Source organism: Labrus bergylta, chromosome 14 (genome assembly GCF_963930695.1).
Source record: "Labrus bergylta chromosome 14, fLabBer1.1, whole genome shotgun sequence".
NCBI lineage: Eukaryota > Metazoa > Chordata > Actinopteri > Labriformes > Labridae > Labrus > Labrus bergylta.
The window spans coordinates 12,987,823-13,004,275 of NC_089208.1; the positions used below are offsets into that span (position 1 = coordinate 12,987,823).

Sequence of the window (16,453 nt, forward strand, 5' to 3'; positions counted from 1 at the left end):
AATGTGATGCAAAAGACGAAACACAAGAGCAAGAAATGTTGTAAATGTAATAAGATTTATTAAGAATCTTTAATATTTCATCAGCATAATTCTTCATCATTAATATGTTTAATCCATTATCATCATTATCTTTAACAGTGGACAGTTAGATCTAAAAGGCAGCCCAAAGTGTACAGGCGACATATAACTTAAAACTTTCTCCATAGGGAAAACATGTTTTTATATTCATATATAATATCAATGTAGCATGAGGTCCAAGATCCTGCCAACGTTATACAGTATTGTACATGGTCCCAAAAAGAAACGTAGAAACAAAACAAACTAAAACAGCAATCTACATGCAAAACAAAAAAAAACAAGCATTCAAATTTGAAGAAACATACACTCTTATGCCAAAACGTGCATACAATCACAAATTTACAAAACTTCCATACATACATACAAATATTAAAAAACTTGAATATTAGACAACATTGTGTTATCAAGAAAAGAGCAACAACTTTTTTTGTTTTCTCACTTTTTCAACTTGATGTCTCAGTCCTTACTCACAAAATGAAAAGAAAAAAAACCCAATGAGGACAGTTATTCTTTGTCTCTTCCATTTGCTCATTGTGTTTTTGTGTTTTGCCAGAGTTGTCACAGTGTTCAGGGAAACTGAGTATAGGCACACACAATAGCACCCAAACATGCTCATACCGTAAATCACCTGTGTAAAAAAAACAACTAACAAAGTAGCTCCACACATTCACACACTCCATCATGCACAGGGCAAACTTTAGAACCAAAGAAACAGGGCCATGCTACAGGTACAGTAGGATTAATTATAGTACAGAATATAAAACATACTGAATACAGTCACAAGTACAGACAGAAAACACAGAGACAGCAGAAGAGGCCAGAGCAGATCCACACAGATAGACTACAGAGACAAATGCTGATGGGAGATTTGTTTTTGGTGTGACATGTATAGGCTGGCAAGGCTGTTGAGCCATGTACGTTTTGACTATGTGCACATTAACACACGTAAACACAGACAGACACACACACACACACACACACACATTAAGAATAGTGGATGTTGTAACACATTTTTACCATTTTTAAATTCAAACAATTATTTTCTGGACTGAAGTAGAGGATTTTAAGTCAGATTTCTTTTTTTTTGTCACATCGCTGCCAAATTATTCATCAAACAACTGCAATAAAATGTGACCATTCTGGTATTAACAAAACATTTTTAGGTTCACTAGCTTTTTGTTACATGTTAAAGTTTGTCTGGGGACAAAAGGGTCATTCTTTTAGTTTGTCAAAGAAATCAGAAGTATTTCTATAGTTAGGAGGACTTCTTTTAATGAATCTGATTTAAGATCAGTGTGTTTCTGAGTGTCTCTACGGATCTGAATAGCCTAGACAGAGGGTTTGTATTACGAATGGGGAACATTAGCATGCTGTCTGGAAATGAGGCAGAAGAGGGAGCTGTTGCATTAAAAGGACAAGAATGAAAGCCTGACTTTCTTCACAGTGGAAACCAGTCACTGAATAATTTGGTAGACTTGAGTGCTCCGGAAATTAAATTCATCCACATATTTCAGGGTATCAAATTAAGCAGACAATTGTCCATGTAGATACTTCATTAGCCAAATGTTTGCGGTCCAAACTGTCAATAACAGGTCTTGATTGGTTTGACAGAAAGATGTCATGACCTTACGGTTTCCTCATCTTATCAGGTCTTGTGTAAAGAATGATGCATTTCAAATGGAGCTTACAATGAAAAGGTTTTTGAAATGAACCCTTCTTTTTAGACATTTCACTGATCTTTTAAAGGGAAATTCCCATTAAAACTTTTTGAACTTTTTCCTTTTAACTCTAGTCTGTTACAGTTCAATTTGATGTTTGTCTTTAATCCGTAGTTTGAGGGTTCAAGGAATAAGCAAACTAGATTTTTCCACATTAATGTGCTTTCTCATTTCCAAATTTGCCTTTTGATGGAGACCCTCTTCTCCTTTAGAGTCTAACACTTTGATGCAACTAATAAAAGGAAGTAGATGATCAACTGCAGTGTTGAATTATACATTTTTCAATGTTTTGTTTTTCTAATGTTGGATTTTAGATGTGCCCTCTTTTTTCTTCTTCAACTATTGCAAGATAAGGAACCTTCGGTTTGGGAAAATGTAGAGGGACTACTTGTCACTTCTTGGAACAAGTTTTTTTTTTAGAGATGATAAACTCCCGTTATTGAACTACACTTATCCTGTTGACAAAAGGTGAAGGACTATCAGACGGTGACAGTGTTTTAGCTCTATTCATCAGGCTGTGTGATATGTTCTCATTTACACTTGATTAAAGCCCTGTATGTAATTCATTTAGAACAGTGGGACCTCTAAGATCACACACAGCTGACATCACACATGACACCATGATTATATAAATACAAGGCGGGCACATACTGTTTCACCACGGCAACAGCCTGAGGACAAACAAGTCTCTTTCATAGGTTTTTTTGAAAAATGAAAAATTAAGTTAAGGTAAAACCTTGATGCCTGAGTGTGAACTGAGCTTATTATGTTAGTGCTTCTGGTTGTTAAGTCAGGAGAGAGAGGTCAGGAAAGGAGGAGAGAAGGACAGGAGAGGAGGAAAGGAGGTTAAACAGAGTATGTCTTTGCAGCGCAGACAAATGTCACAGTCTTATTTTCACAAAGGCCTGTTCGTCCTGACTCCGTCCTGACAGAGCTGAGACAAAATATCTCTGGAGATATTCTTCAAAAGTTAAAAAAACAACAACATTGTTTTTTTTAGTTTTTTTTAAATTGTCATGTTTCTCAGAGAATCTCTGCTCTTAATGCTGATTATTGATGGAGTGTAAATCTCTAGAGTTCTGAGTCTTTCGATCTCATTTCTCATTTTCTCCTTCAGGCAAGTTTGAGCGTGCTGACAGGAAAGGTTGGGACTGTAACCATGGTGACAGGGTTGAGAACAGCCGTCTGTCCGACCAGCTGGGGGTGGGGGGCCAGCACTGCTGTGGGTTTCCCTAGCGATGGGCTCCCCTGCGTCATTACGGCTGCGCTGTTCATCTGGCCTCCGTTAGTGTTAACTTGTGGGTTAGCCTGGACGTGCGGAAGAGTGTGATGGGTGAAGGTGTGAGTGATGTGGCCCACCATGGTGGGCTGGGACACAGACACACCTTGAGGGTACAGAGTTTGGAGATGGGATGGCAAGGGACCTCCCAGGTGAGCCACTGGGTGGACAGTGATGTGTCCGATAGGCTGTGCTGCTATCTGCTGGTGAGTGGCGGTGGCAGCCTGAGCTGCTACGATCGACTGAGGGGTGGTGGAGGTGGGACCAGGCGACGGGGCGATGTGCGTAAGATGTTTGTGACTGACTTGCAGGCCGTGGTTGACAGCCTGGATGACTGAAGGGTGGGAGACCGCGGCATGAGCGATGACAGTGGGCTGGACCTGCACTGTCGGGGGCTGGATATGATGAGCAGGCACTGGATGGGGCTGACCAGGGGCCGGAGCAGGGGCGATGGCCTGAGGTGGAGGCGGAGCAGAGGGGGAGGGCGTGGTCAGGATTCCAGAAAGAGGAAGGGTGGTATGCTGAATAGAGAGGTGAGGAGTGAGGAGCGGCTGTGCTTGCAGGATCGGAGGTGTTGGTTTGGGGATGGAGGGTGGAGCAGGAAGAGGAGTGGAGACGTCCTCGTCCATGTCCTGCTCAAAGTTGTCCTCTCCTTCTGTAAACCAGAGAGCAAACCATCAGTCACATGATTCAAGTAACACTGCAATGTGTATGTACTGTACATTAAACCACTAGTTACTCTCCAATGTAGGGGTGTGGAAAAAATGTATTTCTACCATTCTGAATTAATTCAAAACATAAAAAAAAACAAAACAACGATGTGTACTTTCTTTCATACTAAATACATTTTCACCAGCCGCTAGTTTGACCACGGCAAACATTTTCTGGCATTTTCTTTTTCTTGGTACACTTATGAGTGAGTACACTTATGAGTTTCAGTCGTGGCTTGTCAGACGTGCTGCTAACATTAGCTAGCTGTCAAAGTTGGTGATGTATGGCTATGTCCAACAAACTGACTGTTCTTGTCTATGGAGCAGTGAGATATTCATCCTGGCCCGTCTTCATTGCAGGCAAGCGTTGCAAACTGTGGGTTCTATAACGCACCGGGTAAAAGGAGGCTTGACCCAACCTAATTCATTACACAAGGTCTGCAAAATGTTAGTGAAGTACTTTGAGGAACAATTCAAATGTCCACAGTATACGCCACCACGCAGAGCTTAAGTAAATGCAACAGTTCCAACAACTGCTGAACTTGGGGTGGGAATCACTAGAGTCCCCATGATACGATATTATGGCGACACTCGAGACGCGATACAATTCTATTACGATTTTTAACATTTTGCAATATGCTGAGAACTGCGAACATATTTAGCGATTAAGTTTTTAAACTGCATATTATGTCCACTACACTAAACTAAATCAAGAACTGATTTGTCAAATAAGATAAAATTCTCAGTATGTTCATCTCACGTCATTCTTTTTATTTGAACTTTAACATAAATTCTTAACGATGCAACTTGTTCAAAATGAATTGTGCAACCCCATCAGCAGTTAAATATTAAAAAAGCATATACAAAATATCATCTTAAAAATATATATTTTTTTCAATTCTGGTATCAAATTAAACCCAGAAAAAGATGCAAAACAAGATAAATGTTCTTAAAACACTGCATTAAGAGCATTTTTTGGATTTACCAATCAATGCTATGTAATGCATAGCAATGAGGTCGACCACACCTGTTCACAAAGTTAAAAGTTTCGGTCACTCCCTTGTTTAGAGTTGCTCTGAGAATTTCCCTACATCACTCCTAAGCTAAGACTCCTTCTGAGGATTTGTTTTAGCTTGTGAATATGGGCCCTGGTCATTAGGTAAAAGCTCAAGTACAAGGTGTTATCTGTGTGTACCTGAGGCTGTGGACGTGGAGGCCTGGTCGTCCTCTGGCTGAATAGTCTGTCGCAGCACTCTGTCGATCTCGACGACGTCCATGCACTGGCTGAGCTCGTTCTTCAGCTCGGCCAGCCGCTGCTGAGTGGCGATCTTCTCTCTTGCCAGACGCTCCATTTCATGCTCAAATTCCTTCTCCTTGCGCTTCAAAGTCTTTAGGAGGAGACAGAGACACAAGAGTAGATGAGGATCACAAGCATGTAGCACATCTGAAGCACTTCTGAAAATGTGAATGTTGCGAAGATGTGAGATGACCCATGAATCCATAAATAAAAAGTGCCAAAAATGGGAAATTACTGACTACAATTGCACACAATATTCTCTGTTTCTTGTAAATACAGAACCTTATAGAACACCTTTTGTCTATATTATGAGGCTACAATACATTATAAATATCTACTGTTTTCAGAACTGGCATTTAAACAAAAAAAAGGAATTCAGCTAAACCTTCTTTCTCTGTGCAGGCCTGACCACTCACACATCTCTCTCAGCTTGCACAATCCTCAGACATAATGATCTCCGCCCTATCAGACTCTCAAACACAAGCAGGAAGGCATGCATGCAAATATAACCACACTGCTTGGGTTGGGCTTCAGCCCTCTAAGCTCCTCCCATTTCCTGGATGTCACGCTTGTTTTTCAGAGGGATCGCGGTCAGAGAGGGAGTCAACGGCCTGCTGGGTTTAATTTCCACCAATCGCTCAAGTTCAGTATCAACCAAGACTACTCTGGTGTCACTGGATTACTGCAGCCTGAAAATTTAAGCCAGTTACGACTGAATCATAGTATTCACCCTACACACCTCACTGTTGTACACTGTGCAGGAAGCTGCATGTGTGTTTGAAGATTTACAAATGAAATGAGGAAGGAAAACACAGCAAGATCCTCATAAAAAAGGAAGGGGCGCAGATAGCCTATTGGTTAGATTGTGCGCACTATGGATGGAGGCTGTTGTCCTTCAAGAGGATGGCTTGGGTTTTAGTTTGGCCTGTAGCTCCTTTCCAGCATGTTATTCCCCACTCTCTCTCTCTCTCTCTCTCGCTCTCTCTCTCTCTCTCTCCCTGATTTCCTACTCTATCCACTGCCCTGTCAAATAAAGGCATAACAAGGCCAAAAACATTTTTTTTAAAGGAAAATATAGAACTATTTAAAAAGACAGAGCAAACCTGTCTAACAACCGCACCGCGTCTCTGTGACCCATTTTCTGTGTGGGTCAGCTGACTCATGAACACCAAACAGTACGACGGGCTAAGGACATTAACACAGATTACAGGGGAGGAATGAGGGAGAGGGGGAGGATGGAGGTACAGGAGGTAAACTGTTGGGAAATGAGGGCAGAGGGTAGGGAGTTGGGAAAGGAAGGGACTGAGGAAAAACGGTTGGTAAACAAAACACTGTGCAAGGCTGGTTGAGTTTTTGCTGTGCAGCTAGCTACAATTATTATATGACTGGGTACTAAATATCATGTTGACTTGTTGAACTAAAGTTCATGCAGTAAACATAGCTTCCTGTCCTACTGATGAAACCAAGAGCAGAAAAACAATGGAAACCAAAAGAGAGGGAAAAAAAAGCACAACTGACACATGATCCTACTACTGGACACTCACTGCAGTGAGAAAAACACGAGCATGTGATGGCCTTACACACTCATGTACACACGTCCTGATTCACAAGCCTCTTTGCAACAGCTCCCTGGACCAGAACAGGTGAGCTCTGCAAAGATATTACAGCCTTGTATCCGTCTCCAACACATTTTCTTCTATGTTTTTCTACACGTGCAGCCTGAATCTAATGTTTAAGGGCAGTTTTTTTTAAGTTTAGAGGTTAAGAAGCAGAAGGTTCTGAACTGACAGCTCGAAACACAGACATTGGATATCAATAACCCTTCAGCAATGATAAGTATTAATGCTATTCCTGTTATTTCCGCCAGACAAAGCTTTCTATTGCATGTGTGCTGCACATGCCCCTTCACTGAATACACTCCTGTAAGGTTTTCAAAACAAAGCATAAAACTACAAACACACTGTCACACAATCTACAGAGAAGTGTAAGTGCCCTCAAGAAAAGAGAAAGAAAGAGAGTGATTTGTGAATAAGGACGTAATACACCCCCATTAATGTCACGTGAACACGCAAATCCCCCCCCAAAAAAACATTTAAAAATGGAAGTGACGCTGACTTGACAGCGTAGATTTACTTTAATTTTTGTCATGTCTTGGATAAAATGCCATCTCAAATCAGTTTTTCAGAAGCCTTTTATGTCCTTATATTTTAAAAATCTAATTTAATAATTTGCACACATTTTTAAGGATCTGTGGGAACAGTGCTTAGAATTTAAAGCTCAGCTTGTATTGATAATAAGGAATTAAAAAGTGAGCAGCAGGGGCAATGGCCTCGAGGTTATATCCCGCCCCATGTGGAGAGGTTATAGTCCTCATTGAGGAGGCCGTGGGTTCGATCCTGACTTCGCCCTTTGCTGCATGTCACCTCGACCCTCTCCTCCCAACATTTTCTGTCGCTCTTCAGCTGTCCTATCTGACAAAGGCAAGAAGGCCAACAAAGTGAGCATGGTTTAAATGGCACCTTACTTGTCTCTGAACAAATAAAAAAAAAGAAAGAGAAATCAAAATTTGAAGGAATCACATTTCAGTCTAATGTAGGAAGAACTACCACTGCTTTTGTATGTGCGTATGTGCAGCATCATTTCAAGGTCCTCCTTTACAAGCCCAGACACCATTAAGCCTATAGCAAATCAGGAAACAGCTGTCACCCATAGCTGTTTCCTTGGCAACCTCATCCATGAGGAGTCTACTTGAGCAGCAGTTTGTAAAAAAAAAAAAAAAGAAGAAAAAAAACACAAGGCGCTTTCTAATAGGGTGAAGTATTGAGGTAATTACATATACGGAGTGATGTGATTGGACGCCTGCCAATAAGGTGCTTCAGATCACTCCCATCTTTCTCCTCCTCCCCTACACTTCCAGCCCCTGTCACCCTACTCCCCCATCCATTGCACCAACAACACCATCCCCCTTCCTCTCCCACTTCTTCTATACCTCCTTTATCCTTACGCTTAACACGCATCTTTACAAATAAAATGGTAAAAAAGGTAGAATGAGGACATTTCGGAGTGACATGTGCCTTTGCCTTTAAATTAAAAACACAAAGGTCTTGATGACTTTTACTGGTTAATTATTTACATCACACACACACACACACACTCTTCCATACAGACAAACGTGGAGGAAGGGGACCGCCTACAGCACACGAGCCACCTGCCGCCAGTTGCTATAGTTACCAAGTGGGTAGACAGCCAGGAGATGCAGGACGAAAAAGGACAGAGTGGAAGAGAAGGAGGAAAGACTTAATCAAACCAACTGTTGCCAATCTGTGTCCAACACTACAATCACACTGTCATTACTGTGACTGCACCGCTGCACTGCTCCAATAGTGAACACCATTACCGCCTCTCTCTGCAGCCTGAGCGGTGCAGAGCAGATCAGAGTGGGTGAGATCATGTATCGAGCTTGTGCTAGCCATGTGCTCAGATGTCACATGGCTCAGGGAGAGGGAGGGGGAGGGGGCTGAGGATTGTGGGTTTTCATGAGGGGAAATATTACATTACAAAGTCAAAGGAAATGGTGGAATATAAACAGCAGTGGTATTCGGAAAATAATCTTTTATTTTTGGTCTTTACTTTATGCCATATTGTGTTATAATCAACAAACAAATGGGCTGCACTTAATCCACAGAAATGTGACTTTTCTCCGTTTCATCTCACCATTTCTGTGTCATGCAGGTATCAGCTGGTGGTTACTGATGACAATAGTCAGAAACGTACCTCAGCAATGCAACAGTCTGCTCTAGTCTCAAACTGCAAACTTAGACAAACTAGCTCCGTCACAAAGCGCTGCGTTCGGTTACTAGATATAAATCTGGTTCTATGAGTGAGAGCATACCCCTCTAACAGGCTTTGCTATTGGTTTGGTAACAAATACTGTTATTGATATGATGCAGCTTTTCATATCACAGTCTGTTGTACTCACTCAAAGCACTTTCTAAATAAAAGGGAGGGAGTTAGGTTTATCTTACTGCTTATATTAGCCTATTGTTAGTTGTACTGTACTGAAATTGTATGTATTTATTTTCTTTACATGTTACTTGTGTAAACATACAGTGTATGCACAGTCACACCACCACTCCCGCTGACGAGACAGCTACCACCTTAACTGGCACATTTCTCAGAGACCAAAGTAACTTCTTCTCAAATCCAACCTTCTCACAAAAACAAACTGACTCATCATTGGATATTTCACTGAACGGAACATCATGAAGCTCCTAACTCTACATAACAGAAACCCCTCTATCTAGCTGAAGGCTGATATTTATTTCTGACACAGTGCAGTAAAACCTCTTTCATACTTCTGTAGACCGTAAACTCACCTCTCCAGGCTTTTTTATTTCTAATGAAAAAGGATTACTCTCTAGTTCTGTAGTATTTCATTTTCTATGTCACACTGCATGATGCTTCAAGGACTACAAGACAAAGTTAAATTGTCTGTGAATTAGAAATGCTCCAAGTAATTTCCCGGAGAACACTGCCAAGTATGTTGTAAAAAAAATAGACATTACATTGTATAGATTGTGGAAAACTTTCAATGTAGTCACAATTTTCTTATCGGCTGATTCACCCCCATATCATAGTCACAAGAGACTAAAACAATGGACTTAATGGATAACAGAACAGGCATTGTATTTCAACTACACAGCACCAAAGCCTGTGCAGTTCGCAAAGCTGAAGCAATCATTCCAAAACCAGAGAAAAACAAAAATAATGAGACAAAAACAAGAAAACCAAGCAGTACACATACATTGAGTGGGATTCAATTCCAGTGTTGAAACATAAATAGTGTCAATGTGCTGGAAAAAAAGCTGAAAAATTGTGTTGTCCAATCTACCTGTATATAACGCAAAGCGCTGCGGAGGACGCTGAGGTTGGAAGTTTTCTTCTCATCAACATTTGGAACGTTCTTCTTCAGCGTCTCAAAACACTCTTTGAGGTGCGCTCGCCTGAAGGGCCAAGAGTCAGAAATGAAAGAGTCATACTTGTGATGTGTTTTTTTTTTTCATTTGCATACTTTCTAAAATATCTATCTCCATTTCTGAAGAAGTTATTCATCTCCTTAAAGCTGTTCCCACTCAGAGAACGTTCATGGTTTCATGGAGGTTGAAGAAGTACCGTGACCTTTGGGCTCTTTCGTAACACACTTGTGAACCCCAAAATGTTGGTTATGAGCTACGGTCTATACACAAAACAGAGCTGGTTCCTTGATTTAATCACACAAAAAGTAACAATGAAAGTTCATGTCACCATAACTGACCTGTTCTTCTCCAGTTTATTATGCACCTCTCTGGTCCCCGCTCTGAAAACACACAAAAAATAATCAAACATTATCATTAAATGATCTACACTATTATATCATTTTTAACACACACACACACACACACAGAAATACACACACTGACCCTCCTGGTCTCCTCTTTCCTTCCATCCCCCTCATGTCCTCCAGTGTCACTCCATTAGGTCGTGGCTGAGAGGTGGGCGGAGCTTGATGGGGAACCAGTGCATGTTGAGAGCTGGGGCCATTAGTGCTGATGGAGGCTTGGTACTGAATCTGAACCTGTTGCTGAGATTGGCTGGGCTTGGCACCAACCAGCTGCTGACTAGTCTCTAACTTCATCTGGGGGGTACACAACAGGTGAGGAGAGGTTGGCTGCTGCTGGTGCTGCTGCTGCTGCTGCTGTTGCTGCTGCTGAGGAGGGGAAGAAACGTTCTTGGCTGGCGGGGAGCTGTTGAGCGTTGCTGCCGCCGCAGCAATTGGCGTAGCAAGGTGAAGGGGCGGGACTGACGGTGTTGCGGTGACAACTGGAACCATTGGGATGACGGCGACAGGGACTTGAGGAGGTGGGAGAGAGGGGGGCGGAGGCGCAGGAGGATGGTGTGGCAGCTGACGGTGGGAGTCATCGTCCCAAGTGATGTGGTTGGCTCTTACTGGCTGAGACAATGAGGTCACAATTTCCACATGTCGTGACTCCGCCTCTCTGTTGATGAGCGCCTTCTCTTTTTGGTGCTCTTGCTCTGCGGGACGCGAGAAGAGAAGGTGAACAAAGACAAAAGAGCAAAATAAAATAAATAAAGAGTAAAACCAAAGAAGCCAAGACAGAGCACAGAGGATACAGTAGATATAAGAGAAGAGAAACAGGAGGGCTGACTTATTCATTTAACACAACATTAAACCGTCTGCCCATCATCAAACAGTAGAACTGTGAAGATCTCCTGCTTGAATTGATTTAACCACTAACAACCCATGTCCCTGCAGTAGAATCATGTTTTTAATACTTTTTAAATAGTGCATTTTTACAATTCTAAAAGGAAACAAATAAAATCAATGATGAAAGATGAAAATAAGAAGAACGCATAGTGGGGGCTCGACAAGTTGAAATAATTATTATGTGTCCATGTAGAGGTCCATTAATGTCCAGCAGAGTCACAAGAAGATAGTGAACAAATATTTACCCAAAAACACGTAGGGGTGATTGGCATCAATGTGTCCGCACTTTGAAATAATTGTCTTGTTGTTCTGTTTGTGTGTGTGCTGTAATCAGAATATCTATGACTGCATTGCCCTCCTCAGCTATTTCTGGTCTCCAAGAGTGAAACTGAACTTTAGAGAAAAGAAAAAAAAAAAAAAATTGTTGCACAAGATTTGTTCCTTAAATGTCTGACAAGTAAAGCAACACCCGTCTTCACCTGTGAGAAAGAGTCATACACCCATTTCTTCTAATGCGGGGTCCCACTTTGTGTGTCTAGTACACATTTATATAGTGCATGCACAAAAACACAGAAGATGATGTCATCCAGGATTCAGATGATGGGGAAGGGTAAATGACCAAAGAAGATATGCTGTGGTCTATTTCCTGTCTGGAGAGAATCCCCCTCGGTCTGCCCTGTGATTGGACTATTCCAGCTTGCAGCGAGCATGCTTCTACCTCTGAACTACGTCAGCGCCGTCTGACCAACAGCAGAGGACTGTTGTCAATGAGCTGATCTGCAGGGTCATTGAGAGTGGCCATTAGGACATTATACATGAAGCATTGTTGTACCAAAAGAATTTTAAAAAAATAAAAAAATCCAAAAATAGACTTAAATACACTTCATACTGTGTGAAGGTTCCCACGCTTTGCTCTTGACGAGTGTGCAGAGGCGCACACACATACACAAACTGAATGATACGAGTGAGTAGCTCTGCCCACTGTAGCTGTTCGACTCAAAGGGATGTGGAAAGCCCTCAGTAACCATGGGAACAGCAACATTAGAAATAGAAGATCCCAGGGATTCCTTAAACCGGCATGATGCCAACACACAGCTCAGCGATCCCCACCAACACCAAAAAAGAAGTTTTACATTTGATTTAAAGCAGAACACTGTGTTGCAATTGTATCAAAACAATAACCAAGTGATGAGTGGATTATTGAAATTGAAAAATAATTAAATCATTCTGTGGTTTCAGATTATCAATTTACACTATTTTCCCTTTTTTAATACTCTTTAAACTACTATATTAATAGGCTTTGGATTAATGTGACAGTGAAATTAGGCATATTCCCCTATTTTCTAACATTTACAGAATACCCCCCCACCCCATTTATAAAGAATACAATTGCAATATTTTCCTCCCAGATTTCCTCTTTATTCCGTTTCTGAAACTAAAATAGTAATCACAGTGTCTGATGTAAATTGTTAAGAGTGTGGACACAAAAACTGCATTAACATATAGTCATCCTTTATTGATTTAGACATTAGCTTGTTTTTGCATGGATTGAGGATTCATATCCTGATTTTTTTTTTTATATTTAGCTAATCTAAACTCTATTTCATGGCCCTGTCTTTATGGCAGAAATAATAATAGTGTATTCGGATTACCCAAAAAAAATCATTTCTGAAATTGTCCCCCAAAAAATAGCCACAGGCACAAATACATATCAAGATTTAAAATCACACGTGCTCTATATTGTCAAGTGCACGCAAACGTAAATTACATAACTTCTGCATTAAGGCTGGGACAGGGTGGGGGGGGGGGGTGAGAAAGGACGCTGCCCTACTTACCCCCCTTTCTCTCTCCCTAGACCCGCCACTGACAGTAGACTGAATGGAAAGGGCGGAGACGATGAGTGTGTGCGTGTGCGCGCGCGCGTAGGTGTGTGTATCTAGGAGGGAGGAGGGGTGGGCAATGTGCACGTGGTAACTGTGGGCGGACCCTAGCACGCGGCTGGTTAAGCATGCTGGGGGAGGGGGTTGATTTGTCTGACACGTCATCTGAGGGGAGAAAGGGAAAAAAAAAAAGCAGCCCCCCCCCTGTTTCCATTTAATGAGTCAGTGATCATATAATGTCATTTTTGACGAGTCATACGTTCACCATTAATAATCATTTAATAAAAGCACGCAAATATGTGATATCCTCGCGCGCACATTTACAAACGGGACGGGTTGAGCGCGTGAGGGCCCGCCCCACTGTGTGTCATAAGATAGCTGAGCAATGTCAGGGTATTATGTAAAGAGCTGCCTCTGCTCGCCACCGCCCTGCCCGGTGCTCGACCGACAAAAAAACTGGGCCGAATCGATTCTGGGTCTGATATGTTATAACTGATGTATTACATGTGACGTAGAAGTCGACCACGAACACTTTCAAACAAGGTTGTAACCGATTTGACTCGTGTTTTAAATTGTTAATGCTCATTCTGCACTGAAGTAGAGGCTATATTAGTTCGTTCACAACAAAAGATAGGAGACATACACCACGGAAACTCCTCTGCTATGTTCCTCTCTCACACACACACCCATGCGCCCAGTGAGCCACACACACACACACACACACACACACACACACACACACACACGCGCCCAGTGAGCCACACACACACACACACACACACACACACACACACACACACACACACACACACACACACACACACACACACACACACACACACACACACACACACACACACACAGAGCGCGCAAAGTAGTTCGGAATTCAACTTCAGCCATTTCCGCATTAAGGGAAATCCAAATGTGTCCAATAAGTAACCACTTGTGAATTTCGGACACTTTGCAACGACTTCAGTTTCCGTTCCGTCTTTTTCTGCGCGTACCCAGTCTAGACCCAGTCGGACAAACGCCTCCGCTTGTCATAAGCAGGTCGGTTGAAAATGAAAGCCCAGGCACTGATAGTAACAAGACACGGCCCCTCAAAAGGCAGTTTATGATGTAAGACACAGTATTGTTGGGGGGGTCAGGCACGTTCAGCATAATGGGCTAGTCTGTTCTTCAACTTACCACGTGTTATCTGTTGTTGCTGGGCTTGCCATTCCAGATACCTGGCCGCCTCCAAAAGTGTATCGATGCTCATTGCGCGTAAAACCCTCACGGCAGGCGACCCGGTGGCCCGGGACGGAAGGAGGAAAAGACCGAGGGGAAGGTAAGTGTCCCTGTAGGAAGCGCCGTGTGCACACGTCGCACCCGCACGCCCGATCTACTATTCCCCTGCGGGTCTCCTGACAGCAGACGGACAATTTTTAATCCGGTCGAACAGAAAGTAGATCCTCGCATTCGTAAAAAAAAAAAAAAAAAAAAAAAAAAGGATCGCTACAAGATGGCGATGCGAGCACGGGAATACACACAACAAGGCGAGTCGTGTTCTCGTTAAGGCCCGCCCCTCCCGGATTCCTGCCCCGCCCTGTTACTACGGACTCCAACAAAACCCGGCGACCGCACCACTCCTATCCTACTCCGCGCGGTCAGACTTGGTCACATTAGCCCTGCTAAATAAAAGAAAATAGCATTGCAACTATCTTACTCTCTATCTGAAAATATACGGGATCCTGGTGTACTAGGGTATTTCTGCAGGATATTAGAAAGGAGAATCCCGTCGGTGTCGTAGACTTCCTTGTTTTAGCTCGAACAGCTGGCCCGCAGCGCATGAAGAACAATCAGGCTTCCGCCAGCCAATCAGCGCTCAGAACAACAAGGCATGGTGCTGGTCCACATGGGCACCCGCCCGGCCTGAGCGCGGCACATTTGCATGGCGAGAGCGTGACTGGCCACCCTGCTGTCTCGGGATCAGAGATGTCAATCACACAACAAGGGGCGGAGTTTACGTCGGTTTTAAATTTGGGAGACTCACGCAGCTGACTGAAACGTATTACTCTGATCATTATTCATAAGGTTGCGATTCAGCTCAAAAAGAATCCATGCGTTTAAAAAATAATGTGGGATTACGAAAATAAAGTTGTTTTATCAGGTGAGGTACATATAATTAACCAAACAAATATATTTTACCCCCAATCTAAAGTAGCAATAAAATGTATCGATGAAATGTAGCACTTACCTACCACAAAAAGAAAATAAATGTAGTGCAAAACAAAACGTCTTAAGAAGAAATCAAATCAATTTATTGTATTAAAAACTATAACTATATTGCCTATAAAAATATTAGAATGCTTTGGTAGGGTTAGGGTTATTTTCTTCTTTTAGCACAGACTATCTCTTACCATGTTTTTTATATCACTTCCCACTGTTCCAGTCCCCTTTCCAGTGTCCCACAAAATTATTAGATTTATTGTCTCACACAGATAATCTCTGTGTGTTACTACTCCCTGTTTCCACATGGTATGAATGGAATTGTATGGTGAATTTAAGAACTGCTTTTATGATTTGTGGATACCATTTTTTTGGTGGGTTTGTCCACATACGTGTAATTATGTGTGTATGTATGCATGGATGCATGGTAACAGTCTTTGATTGGGCACCGCTCAGTCGTATATAACGTTGACTACATCATTGGATCTGACTGTTTGAACCAATCAAAACAGCAGCACAGATGTACATTAGATCTGCCTTATGCCATGTGTCCCGCCTGCACACACAAACCTACTAACACCATTACCAATTGAAAAAATTCTATAAAATAAGTTAGTAAATGACTGTGTGTGTGAGGGGGGATCATTCTGCAGCAAGCTCAAAAACCATGACAGCATCTATGACATAAAATGTATGAAGCAGAAAAAGGGGGAGGAGGGAGCAAGCATGGTAAGAGCACATGGTTAGCACATGAGCTGCATGAAAAAAAGGTCTATAGGGATGTATGCATATTCAGAGGGAAAAGGGGAGGCGGAGGAGGGGGTGGCTTAAAGAAATGGGGAGGGTGGAAGGGATGTGAGGCAGGGACAGGCTGACCCAGTTAGAAATGCTGCATCACTACTGGATCTAGAGAGCAGAGACAAAGAGGAAGGAATACAATGCAGAGACTTTAAACACAGAAAGTATTGAAAGAGGGTTGGGTTAACCCACAGACATTGGGGGAGCACAATAAAAA

The 16,453-nt window shown here is 42.3% G+C and overlaps 2 protein-coding genes across 2 annotated transcripts in view; both read right to left on the reverse strand.

Moving 5' to 3' along the window:
- mrps17 (mitochondrial ribosomal protein S17) overlaps positions 1-2,654 on the reverse strand; it is a 69,736-nt gene extending 67,082 nt beyond the window's left edge. Inside the window, exon 1 of the mRNA XM_065963201.1 lies at positions 1,408-2,654. Coding sequence (XP_065819273.1) covers positions 1,408-1,447 — 40 coding nt within the window. The 5' untranslated portion in view covers positions 1,448-2,654. The remainder of the gene's footprint in view (positions 1-1,407) is intronic.
- Positions 37-14,778, reverse strand: mntb (MAX network transcriptional repressor b). The gene is made up of 6 exons (XM_020635490.3): positions 14,416-14,778; positions 10,542-11,154; positions 10,397-10,438; positions 9,974-10,085; positions 4,981-5,173; positions 37-3,730 (listed from the first exon to the last, which is right to left on the reverse strand). The coding sequence occupies exons 1-6, from the start codon at positions 14,486-14,488 to the stop codon at positions 2,910-2,912; spliced, it is 1,854 nt and encodes a 617-aa protein (XP_020491146.2). The 5' UTR covers positions 14,489-14,778; the 3' UTR covers positions 37-2,909.
- Positions 14,779-16,453: the final 1,675 nt, after the last annotated feature.

Coding starts and splice junctions, on each gene's coding strand:
- mntb (XM_020635490.3), bottom strand. CDS start 14,488: ATGAGCATCGATACACTTTTGGAGGCGGCCAGGTATCTGGAATGGCAA. Junction 10,086..10,396: donor AATAAACTGGAGAAGAACAG/GTCAGTTATGGT, acceptor TTGGCCCTTCAG/GCGAGCGCACCTCAAAGAGT. Junction 3,731..4,980: donor CTCCACGTCCACAGCCTCAG/GTACACACAGAT, acceptor TCTGGTTTACAG/AAGGAGAGGACAACTTTGAG.